Here is a 12,182-nt window from a genome sequence, read left to right as displayed (position 1 = left end):
TCATCCTGCAAAGATCCTGGAGCTTTACATAAAGAAATCACAGCTTTAATGCCCTACTGCACAGGGCTTTCAACCAAAAGCACTACACAGATTCATGTTTAATACTGTAAAGCTCTATATAAATAATGGTGACTTACACTACATTGACATTGATTCAAAACAGTTTGAAGAGAACTTGAATTAAATTTGGTACAACAGCTAAAAGAGTTTTTGCGAGGGACAAGATTCACAAGTCAAGTCATAAATCATAAATCACGGATGTAAAAAATCTTTCTGCTGGACAAATTAAATGCATGCAGCAACGTAAATACGGTTCTCAAGTAAATAATTATATTTCAAAAACCGTCAAATATATTGTTTTTTCTGCTACTTGATGTGCTTTTAGGGCAATCAGTGGATATTTATAATTGATGCCCATTACATGTACATACAGTGTTAATACTTTTTGCGAGAAAATATCCATTTAGACTACAGCACATTTGAATCAGGTTGCAGGAATGTGGGCGGGTGTGAAATCATAATTATGTGGCTTGTTGTTTGTTATATTTATAGACTCTGAAATCATAAGTGCTCCCGTAGATATTACATTTGTCTATCTTGTTGTGGCCGTTTATCCAGTGTATGGTCGCAGCGAGTGCTGGAGTCTATCCCAGCATGCCTCAGGCCAAAGTCATACAATTATTTTCCAGATGCACTTTTTACATGGCTCATGGCTTTTTTGTTCTTGCCATGATTGCAGGATGTATTTGAATGCTCATGCCCATATATACCAGGTGTGGGCTTCTCTTTAATTAACTGATTTGTACCCGATTCCAATTGTGATCTGAAAAAGGAGGCAATGTTCTTACTGTTTGGTGCAATTCTTATTTTTTAATAAAATGTAAATTCATGTTTCGTGTAATGATGATAATATTGAAACTACTGACCGGTGAAGTGAATAGCATTTTCAAATGGCAGGTCTATTAGGGTTTACCCTGTTTGCAGTATTGGGGAGTAACTAGTTAAATGTAACAGTATTGTAAAACATTTGCAATTAGTTTGACAGGTAATAAGGAAAATGTTAATTATGAAGAAGATTACATCTAAAAATATTCAGTGAAAAGAATTTTGTAGGGTTAACCCTGCCCAATAAAATAAACATATTCAACTTCTTTTTCAAACATATCTATATTACAAATTTGGTAAAGTGTAGCAGATTGATTACTTAATATTTTACTGTAGTTTGTGCCTTTTGTTCAATCTGCTTAAAAAAAAATAATCTGACACAGCCTCATGGTGGGTCTTTAGACCTGCTAGTGAAATAATTAGTAGCGCTTAACATTTTCTGGCCAGATGTAATATTTGAGAAACAATAATCACCAATATTTGGCAATACAGAGTTTATTACAGCACTTTATGTTTGAATGTATCATATGGAACTGTTCATAATACTATTATCAGTATATTATTCATATACTGTTACCAATTAAAGTTATTTTGAGATCTATGTAAATGTCACGTACACCAATACATCACATTTAAATGTTTGGCATTTATTTAGGAGTCTGTCTTTTGTTGCTGTTTGTCTTATAAATCATTTCTATTTACACAAAGACTAAGCACCTCAGCAGGTCATCTATGATTTTACAATCACAAACAGAAGTGTTGTTAACTCCAATTGGACTTTCATGGTTCATAGACAAGATACAATTCAAATGTATGCAAAATAACTGGCAAATATTAACAATTATTTCCCAAATCATGTTCATTGTCAGCTTGGGCCGAAGGGCTTTGAACAGAAAAAAACACTTTTGTCAGTAAAGCACAAAAATATCACTTTTTTTGCTGCTTCTCAAAGGAAATGTGTTGAAAGGTTGAATTCAGTCTGTTTATTTCACAGATTTAAAATTAGAGCTCTAATACATGATGTAGCAGATAACATTAATGGCTGGGGTTGTTGCGAACAACTGTGTTATTCATTGACAGATGGTTTTCTCTGAGAAAGGATGATGTTTTTAATGTCTCTGGTGAGAGTGTGAAGCTCCTTCTGAAGCCCCTCCGCATCATCAGAAACAACAGGACCGTCTTCGGCTTCTTCTCCCAGACTGCTCTTCTTCTCCAGGCCATGACCCTGCACTACCAGCTGCTTGACAACCAGACTCTGGTACTGGGACAACAGCTTGTGCTGCTCCTAAAACACACACACACACACACACACACACACACACACACACACACACACACACACACACACACACACACACACACACACACACACACACACACACACACACACACACACACACACACACACACACACACACCTTTTGTTTCTGTAGACTTGTCATGGTGCCACAAGATAGAATTTTAAGTAAAGATCATGTTCCATGAAGTCATTTTGTAAATTTCCTACAATAAATAATAATATATCAATAAAATATATCAAAACTTCATTTTTGATTAGTAATATGCCTTGCTAAGCATTTCACTTGAAAGGCGAATTTTTATATTTACATTTTTCTGCAGCCTCAAATTTTCAAATAGCTGTATCTTAGCCAAATATTTTCCAGAAAATTACTGGTTTTGTGGTCCAGGTTCACATATGAATTTCAGTATTTATATTTAGCAATGTTTTCCCATAGGGTATGTGCAATGACTCTGACTAACCAAAAATCTCTAGTATAATAGTTATTTTATATTTGATTTTTTTGCAAAGCTGGATTTTACTTTAGCTTTAGGGCACACATTGCTACCTCAGAGATCTTGCTTTGCAGGAAGCCGATGATATGCGGCACACAGCGTCCAGGTGCATGCAGCATGCAGTGTGTAACGTTCTGGAAGAGGAGGATGCTGGTCAGATGCAGCACAAGAGCAGGGTCTTCTGTATCCCTCAGCTGCTCGGACAGAGCCTGGCGGTGTACAAAGAGAGCCTGCCTGCACACACATACATGCATCGACCATATGTAAACTCAATAAATCGCCATAGTTAAAATAAAAAATTCAATAAAAATTAATCAATCAAAAATTTAATTGATTCTGTTACTTTCCTGTTTAATAGAGTGAAGCTGCTATTAAAAAAAGGTGACTTGACATGGCTATGCTTGAAAAGTAAACGAAAAGTGTTTTTTAAAAGCTAAGTTTTGTATAAAGTATGTGTTATCATACACACAGACATGGCACCACAACACTGTGTCTACACAATACAAGACATTAAAACCTATTATAAACACTCATGCTGTCTACACTAGATCTGGCCGCGGTGCAAATTGATGTCTCGTTCTATTTATGATGAACTGACACAAAGTCCAAATGATTTGTAACGGTCACTGTTGCATCCAGTTTTGATAGACATCAGCTTTTACTGAACAACACGGCAGTGCAACGCATATGACTGAAGAATAATAAAAACAGACTGTTGATTACTGCAGAAGATCAATAACGGTGCAGTGCTGGGGATTATACCTTTCTCTTTTCTTGTCGCCTTTTTTCAGAAGAAGCCCACACTCTTCTGCACTCATCTCCAAACATAACAAAAAGTCTTCAATGGCCTGCAAAAAACAAATACCTATTACTTTGCTCTTCCAACCTATGAAAATTGACAGTAAAATGTAATGAAATATATAGTATGATATTTCTGTTTATCCGTTCATTTTAGGAAAAATCTGTGGAATTCTTTGGAATGGATTTAAACATGATACTCTATTTTATTCATAGCTAAGAGCATTATCAAATTACTCAAATATTAATAAAAACATGCAATGGGCAGGAGATGTGCAGAACTGTAAAAAGGTCCTTGCACACTGAGTCTGCATAATTTTTTTTTTTTCATCCATTCCAATCAAAAATCTAACCTGATCCGAATTTTATGAAGGACAAAGGTTTTGGAGGCAGACTCTAAAAGTGAGGTATATATTTTTTTATTTGAAACTCAGTATGCAATGACCTTAAATTGTAGTTCTGTGATTCTATGTTGTCATCAAACACACCTTTCCATTGAGACTGTTGTGTAGTTTCATCAGAGGAGATTTAACTTCATCTGAGAGCTTTCCCAGAATCTTCAACCTGATCTGCAACACAGTAACAAACAGACACAACACTTATCATCATTTTTCCATCTAAATTAGTTTTTTTTTCCCAGTCAATTTCAACTATAAGATGCTTTTCCTGGAGAATCAGAAAGAGTTCATGTCTACGGCTTCATCTCTTAGCCACAGTGTTGATGATCTTCTTCTACATCCAAACCCCTTCTTTGGCAAACACAAAACTATTTATGGCAACTGTGTATGTATTATATTTGTTTGTCCAGGGTTCAGTTCTACCAAATCTACTAATAAAAAAGCAGAATGGAATTATTTTTCATGCAATGTGATTTATGGAATAGCAGTAGGTTGTACCTCACTGGTGATAGAATTAGAGCTGTCCGAGGTCATATGCTCAGCTGCCACAAAGCTCAGAAGCACATTGGTTGCATCCGTACATACAGTCTTCAAAACATGCTTGGCAATGGAAACCTGCGTCTCATCTAGTGTGAAAAAAAAAAAGCACAAAAGTTAGGGGAGGACAGACAATCACAATGCTGTCACTTCACATTGTGTACACTTGATGACTGAAAGTTTGCAGTGTGTTTTGAGATGAACAACTGAGATGGACACAAACCTGAGAAGAGTTTGGTTCCTTTCTCAAAGAGGCGAATGTTGTTGTACAAGTTAGTGATCTCCTCCTGAAGATCCTTCATGTTTTTCTTGCGACTCCCTCCTGCCCCGGCTGAACTTGTGGACATAAAAGCTGCACTGACCACTTCCTGGTACATTTTGCTTAATGGTCTGGCAAAAAAAAAAAGTTTTGTAGGTTGTGTAATTAGATTTTTTAAATTTTGTGAAAAGGCAACAAAGGTGTGTTTACACCAAACTGAATGTTCTGTATGAAAATTTGTTGAGATAAATATTTAAATTTGAATCAACAGCTGTTAATGCATCTGCTCAGACCAACACTAACAAGATATCATTAATGCAATATTTTTTTCTCCAAACTACTCCAATTATTTTGTCTCCATATGCTTGAATATCATGGTTTGAACCTTTGTATCTGCTCTGCTAGTTCCTGCAGCATCTCCTCAGAGCTGTCACACACGTTCTCCCCCAGCACCTCCATGATCTCCTCCACTGAGAGAAAGGGTATGTCTCCTTGCTTATTTCGGCCTATAACCACAAATGAAACAACACAAAAAAATAAGAATCAATATGATGAATCAGAATGTTTTCAGGCTGTTTTAAAAACGAACGATACCTCATTAACCAACTAAAGCAAATTTTATTAGCTGACACCTCTGTGTTCATACCCTGAGATGTGTGTGTCGTCTCGTCATCACTGTCTTCCTCCCTTCTCCCCCTTTTTTTTGTTTTGCGAATTCGGATCTCTCGAGCGTTTCCGCCTCCACCTCCTTTCACACTTCCACTGCCTTCTGAGGAACACGAAACGCCAACAGCAAGCTTTCATTTATTTATTTATTTTTTTTTAAATCAACAGCAATTACTACTTCAACAATTAAAAACTATTGCAAGTTATCAAAATTACTGAAAAAAAAAACCCCACCAAAAAAAAAAAAAAACACTGAGTGATGTATAACAATTGAGCTCAACAACTCTCTCAACCTGAAGCCTTCTTCCGGCGTTCGTCTCGTTTGTCTTTCTTTGAAGAGGCTGAAGACTCCAACAAAACTGATGCTTGTTTGACATCATCCTCCGTTATCAGAAACACTGGGTTATTCTTCACTTCCTTTAGATAAAAGAGAGAAGTGAAACATCCAGTGAAAATACCCTTCAAATGTTTTAGTCTACAGTTATGCTGTTTCATTCTGTAAGCAACACTGTGTCTTGTTATTTGTTAATATGTAACATTAATATTTTCAATTTATATATTTACATTTCATTTTAGTTTAATGTTTAGTAAATCTGTTACTGTCATTTTATTATTACTACTCAGTTTGATTAAATTTGTTTTTATTAAATATAGTTTTTATTGATTGTTAAATCATACTTGAATATTTTAATTTTATAATTATTTTAATGAACAATTATGTTTTAAATGTCTTTGTTTTAGTTAACGATAATGACCTGTTAATGAAACTGACATCTGTGGGTGACCTACCCAACAACAGGAATTTAAATTATTCAATTATCTTGTTTATTATTAATGCTACTTTATGTACCTGGGACATAGACAATTTTGAAATATTATTTTTTGGTCTGTAACATTAAAAAGTTTTTGGACTTTTTTTATGTGATGTGCGCAGGTACTCCAGGTGTGTAGAGTACAGAAAAAGCTTGCATACCTTTTGTGCTTTCTGTTGCATAATATCATCAAACAAATTGATGCATCCTGTGATAAATTTTTCGCTGACCACACAAGTGGAGAGAAGCCTTGCACTGGACTGCACATTCATGCCCCGCAACACTTCATTCAGCAGAATTCCTACATCTTTGTCAGACAGACTACTTGGGATCATTGGCTAAACAAGAAATGTACATAACATTAATGGAGGTATTTCTCCATTTAAAAAAACATAATAAAAATAAATGTTGCATGGCTGTACCTGTAGGTCGACCCAAGTGGCAGAGTTAATAGTTTCCTCCACTGAGGCCTCCAGCGTATCCATGATGGCTCTGCCAACACATGCAGATTTAAGAAAAAGCAGTTTGCTAGACTTAAACCGCTTCTTTATGTAGCTGACTGGATCAGGTATCCCCAAACGGGTCAGCGCATCAAACTCTGCAGGGAAAAAAAGAAGAAGACACAACTGTACTGAGAAGAGCTTTACAGGACTGTTCTTGGATTTATATGAATTCAACTCCAGCATAGTGTCAGTGACACAAAAAGTTATTTTGACTCATCTCTCACTTAAATAATAACAAAAAACCCAGCAAACTTCAAATAAAACGCCTTTAATATTTACAATTTGGCCTTCTAAAACCTTTACAAAATCCCTATTTGCTTCTATTATTAGCATGTACTGTAACAAGGATCTGCTTTTTGTTAAAAATAATAAAAACAAGTTTGAAAAACATTTCAATTTATTTAATTAAATTATACAATAAATTATTCTGGCAAAGCCTAATTAATTGAGGTAAAGATACCATGAGATATATTGACAGACATGGACACGTCTCAGGTGCTAAACATTGAACCTTAACTGTTGTTATTTTGTAAAATATTAAAATAGAGCAATAAGCTTATACAGTACAGACAAATATAAATGCATGTGTGTGTGTGTGTGTTGTTGGGTGAGGTATGCGTCATGATTTGTTCTAAATAAAGATAGATTTTAGATGCAGCTTTAGTTGGAGGTAAGTGGCATATTATTTAGGGCTAAAAACCATTTGAAATGACAATAGCTTGCTCTATTTTTCTATTCTATCAATTTTCCTTTTATGTATTATATGATAAAAAAAAACACTTGCAACATGTACTGCCTTAAGCTAACGGAGACTTGTTATAGCACTTGTATATCATTGCTCTTTTGTTGCTTCAATTGTCCTCATTTGCAAATCGCTCTGTATAAAAGTGTCTGCTAAATGACTAAATGTAATTCAAATGTAAATCCAGTGCTGTGACTACAATACATCGGGAATCATCAGTTTTTCTGGGTCCCTAATTTCCAAAGAAGGGAGACTAAACATTTTGAATGCATTAAGCTACATACTGTCAATTAAAACAAACACACCTAAATATCCATTCTGTTTCAGGAAGGACTCAACCCAAGAGCTCTGGGCTTTGGAGTAAATGTCAGGAATGTAAATGGCTTTATCCTGCCTGCCTCCGACCACGGTGCCCTTCAAGCGGCCACTGTTAACCAGTTCATCAAGCACCGCTGATAAACAAGAAACGACAAACAAGCAGTCTGTATGCAGAACGCTCAAATAAGAAACGACTGATTAAGTAGCCAAACTGCAATACTCACAGTACAACAGATTCTCCTGAAAACCATGAACATTTAGCAAGTTGTTGATCTGTGTAGGCCTAGGGATGGAAATCTAAACTGTTAAAAAACTACAGAGGAAAAAAAAAAAAACTACAACAATGTATTCATTCCATTGACAAATATGAGAAATCAGAGATGCTTGGGAGATTTTTATGTGCACATAAAGGACATTTAATGTGCACTTAGTCCACAATTATATGGTTAGTTTACCTAAAATTCTCTCTTTGGTTTGAGCTCCACATTACATGCATGTTGGGCAGCGGTACATGTGAAATGCTTAAATTAAATATGTTAATAATATTGATACTTTTCATGATCACTTTATGAACCAATTAAACATTTAGCAAAAATAAGGGACAACAATGACTTAAAATGGTACAGAATAAAATAATACAATTCTTATGGGTTTTGAGAGTGTAATTTTCATTTTTGAAAATTTTATTTAACAGGCTGATAATAGAACATTATTTTAAATTAATTACTAACAGTAAACTACAGTACACCTCTTATTGTATATTTTCCATGATCTGTCCCATGATGCAGAGGGTGGATTTGCTTACCTTGTGATGGCACTGAACAGACCGCATATGCAAGCTTTGTGTCTGGAGAGAAAAGCTTGTGTGAAGATCACTCCTCTATTGTACTGATCAATCTGACCATGGATCACTCTGCCCAGCCTCGAATTCAGCTCCTAGCAGAGCGAACATGTTAAACTGTCTGAGAAGGCAGTCAACAGACCATTTCATTATTAACTGTGTGCTGTTCATATAACATTCTAGTATTCCAGTATTTTAAATGTAAAACAAATAAATGTTATGGTTTAAATTTTATGAGCAAATCAATTGTCCAAATGGACTACATTAGCTACTAGCTACCGCAAGCAGGTTTCCACAAACCGCTGAAAGATTGCATTCTCACAAAAAAAAAAAACCACAATACTTCGCACAGATCAGACTAACCTCAGTTAGAAAATCTCCAGGTAGATCATACATTTTGCAAAGCTCTGCGATGTTCACCTGTCCAGCCTCCTGGAGTTTATCATTCACCTCCTCAGCAAGCCGATCCAAGTATGTTCTTTACAGGAGAACAAGCAATAAAGAAGAAATTTATAACTGTGTAAGCCACCAAGTTTACGAACATATTGATAGAGCATTTTCAATAGTTTTCCCACTGTTATGCATTAGTTTCTCACTCACTTGTCAATCAGTTGACCCAGAATGAGTTGGGTGCCTTTGTCTGATTTGGAGATTTCATTTGCTCTGCTCTCCACATGCACCAAATCAACATTGATGATCTGTTAAAAAACATTAAAGAGTAATTAAAGGAATAGTTCACCCCAAATGCTGATTCAAGCTGAACACACACACACACACACACACACACACACACACACACACACACACACACACACACACACACACACACACACACACAATAACTAGAGCGCATAAGCATCAGTGGTTTGTCAGTTCAATCATGAGTTACTGTCATTGCTACAGCTTATCTAGTTATGTCTTTTACATGGTTATGTCGTTACATGGTTGCTATAATTTACAAAACAACTGAGCTTAGTCTCCTTGTTTAAATCAAGCTGATGACGAAGACAGTTGAGAGAGGGGGCTGCTTTGCGGTGAGTGGGAGTGGTTTCAGCACCGCAAGTGACACGGCCACAGTGTTTGACAGCAGAGAGAATGGCTTTTTTTATTTTTGATACCTTAGTTTATTTACATCGCTTTTTATTAGCATTCAAATGTGGCTGGGTGGTTAATAAGACATTTTTATGTCACAGTGGTGACAAACATATCGATATATATGAAATATTGACTTTACTCTGACTTTAAAAAGATTTCGCATTACATAGGGGGCCGTCAGAATAAGAGTCCAAACAGCTGATAAAAACATCACAAGAATCCACACGTAATCCAAACCACTTCAAGGCATCAGGTGTGAAACCAAAAGATGTGTGTTTGAAATAATTAAACTTATCAGATGTCTTAAAACTTCAAATTGTTGCCACAGGATAAAAGAACAGTCTTAATATTTAAAATATTGATTGTTTTCAGTGAAAATGTTTGAGAAATCAATCAAGCACTTATTGCAATCAAAAACTGAACTAAACAATGTTCATGGTTTCATGGATTTTAATATGCGAGTACAAAAAAGCTTTTCTCTGAAGAAAGCATAATAATAAGAATGACAGATTTGTGGATTATTGTAATGTTTTTATCAGCTGTTTGTACTCCCATTCTGACGGCACCCATTTACTGCAGAGGTGAACAAGTACTGGAGATTTCTCCAAATCCGATTAAAGAAAGAAACAAATTCATCTAATATATTCAAAGGAGTACAATTTTACAGCAAAATTGTATTTTGTAAAAAATCTATTCTCATCTGTCTTCCTTCATAAGATGCGTATATAAAAACTATTAGATGTTTGTTAATGTTATATATTAAACCAACCTTTTGAAGTTCCACAACATTAATCCTCCCTTAAAATATAAAGCAAAAACGTTAGATTCAAGTAGGCATTTAGTAGACTCTGTCATTCAAAGAGACAAACAGTACACTTATTAAAGTGAAATAATTCAAGTATTCCACTAACCTCTGTGCATATACAGTTCATCGCGTATTTCCCGGCTGATCTGAGCAGGAGTCACATACTCTTTCCCATCCAGAGTGTAAACCACATTTAACTTCTTATCCTCCAACAGCTTGGCCACGATCTCAATGCAATTTCTCTCAGACAACCTGAGTTCAACACACAAAACACAATCTGGTGTCAAATCATACATGACAGCTACTTTCACACAAATCAATAGTGCTACTGTTTTCAAAGCAATAGGAAATTTCTTGTAATAAAACTACATTAACCATATCATCAGCCCCCAATAATGTATATTTGAGATTTCAATTTGTAAGACATCAAAGCATAATCACAATTTTGCATCTTCTTTTGCATCTGCTATGATTGATATTAATATTTAGTAACATTCTAAAAATGTCTCCTTCCAGACTTTATTACGTTTAGCACAAACCCAAATTTAGTAAATGTCCTTGTGTAAATACATCAAAAATACTGATTAGTAAAAATAAATAGCTAAGAACTTATTTTGGACAACTTTAAATGAGATTTTTAAATAGCTATATCTCGGCCAAATATTGTCTTATCACAACAAAGCATACATCAATAAAAACTTTATTTTTTCAAATGTTAAATGATATAGACTGTCAGGATTACATGTTACTTTTTGATCATAAAAATAGGTACATCTGCACAAGATGGCACTCGTAATGCTCGTAAACGACTTCCATAGTGTACTGTAACTTATAACGTGCTTGAGACACTGTCAGCACGTCCAAAGAACACCAATGTGCATAACGACACGGCCAAAACAAGATTTTACAACAAAAAGTGCTTGGTAAGGGATACAATTATCAGTTCTAACGCGTTTTACCCTAACGATGTTTGTAAATACCGATGACGATGACGTTTTGATGCACGACCAATGTCGCATGAAACGGAGTCGTGAGTTTTCCCCACATGTTGTGGATTAAGCTTCTTGTCAATTTGCACGTTCTTGTTAAGAATATACCGCTTCAAGACATAAGAAAGCAGGGGGCGGGATGAAGCGCGGCAGCAATAATAGCAACATGGGTTTTACCTTTGAACAGTGTCTGCGAACTGAGCTCTCTGAAAGTCCGCAGCCAGACGCCTGATTTCCTCCCAGTCTGCCGCCATGATTTCACTTAATTACACAACTAGTGTTCTCGTTTTACTCGGACATTTAATCAGTATTTGTTCAGTTTTAAATAACCTCACGTTGAAACTTCTGCAGCGCTGCCTGTCTACCCTGACAGAAAAGACACGTCACTTTTCTGTAAACGTCAGACGGAAACGCACAAGGGACAAACTAGTTGTAGTACGCACGCACGGTTAAATGCTGCATTTAAAAAAAGCTCTCTTGTACTTATTTAATAAGATTGTCGTCTTTGTTTTTGACTTTTTTAAATAATACAGCATATATAAATAAATATGGCATAATTATTGTAAATAAAACAATTGTGCATACAATAGTAAATAATATTATTATGTTTACAACTATAGGCTACTATTGCTTGAAATGTTATGCCTAACTAAAAAAGCAATTTACCAGTGTCCATATGCAAAATAATAAATACGTTTACAAACCAGGAAACTCCTGTCACCATTTTATTCAATCTCGAA

At 35.4% G+C, this 12,182-nt stretch overlaps 1 protein-coding gene across 2 annotated transcripts; it reads right to left on the bottom strand.

Annotated features, from left to right (window-relative positions):
- Positions 1 to 1,511: 1,511 nt before the first annotated feature.
- Positions 1,512 to 11,840, bottom strand: ufl1 (UFM1-specific ligase 1). 2 transcript variants are annotated; one of them, XM_043220192.1, is made up of 19 exons: positions 11,620 to 11,840; positions 10,560 to 10,705; positions 10,418 to 10,446; positions 9,154 to 9,251; positions 8,917 to 9,031; positions 8,518 to 8,648; positions 7,937 to 7,995; positions 7,700 to 7,846; positions 6,572 to 6,747; positions 6,311 to 6,487; positions 5,631 to 5,754; positions 5,318 to 5,440; positions 5,057 to 5,177; positions 4,636 to 4,802; positions 4,374 to 4,501; positions 3,966 to 4,046; positions 3,442 to 3,527; positions 2,733 to 2,913; positions 1,512 to 2,170 (listed from the first exon to the last, which is right to left on the bottom strand). In XM_043220192.1, exons 1-19 carry the CDS (start codon positions 11,694 to 11,696, stop codon positions 1,952 to 1,954), a joined length of 2,385 nt encoding a protein of 794 aa, XP_043076127.1. In that variant the 5' UTR covers positions 11,697 to 11,840; the 3' UTR covers positions 1,512 to 1,951. The 2 variants fall into 2 exon arrangements, with proteins under 2 accessions (XP_043076127.1, XP_043076128.1); XM_043220193.1 differs by having other exon boundaries at positions 5,318 to 5,437.
- Positions 11,841 to 12,182: the final 342 nt, after the last annotated feature.

The sequence above is a fragment of the Puntigrus tetrazona genome, chromosome 20 (genome assembly GCF_018831695.1).
Source record: "Puntigrus tetrazona isolate hp1 chromosome 20, ASM1883169v1, whole genome shotgun sequence".
NCBI lineage: Eukaryota > Metazoa > Chordata > Actinopteri > Cypriniformes > Cyprinidae > Puntigrus > Puntigrus tetrazona.
Note: the sequence above shows the minus strand (reverse complement) of the source record. Positions and strands in the feature narration are given on the sequence as shown.

Excerpts from the sequence above, each read along its gene's own strand:
- ufl1 (XM_043220192.1), bottom strand. The coding sequence starts at position 11,696 with ATGGCGGCAGACTGGGAGGAAATCAGGCGTCTGGCTGCGGACTTTCAG. Across the intron at positions 10,706-11,619 it reads TTCGCAGACACTGTTCAAAG|GTTGTCTGAGAGAAATTGCA; the intron begins GTAAAACCCATG and ends TGTTGAACTCAG. Across the intron at positions 4,502-4,635 it reads AGGAACCAAACTCTTCTCAG|ATGAGACGCAGGTTTCCATT; the intron begins GTTTGTGTCCAT and ends TTTTCACACTAG.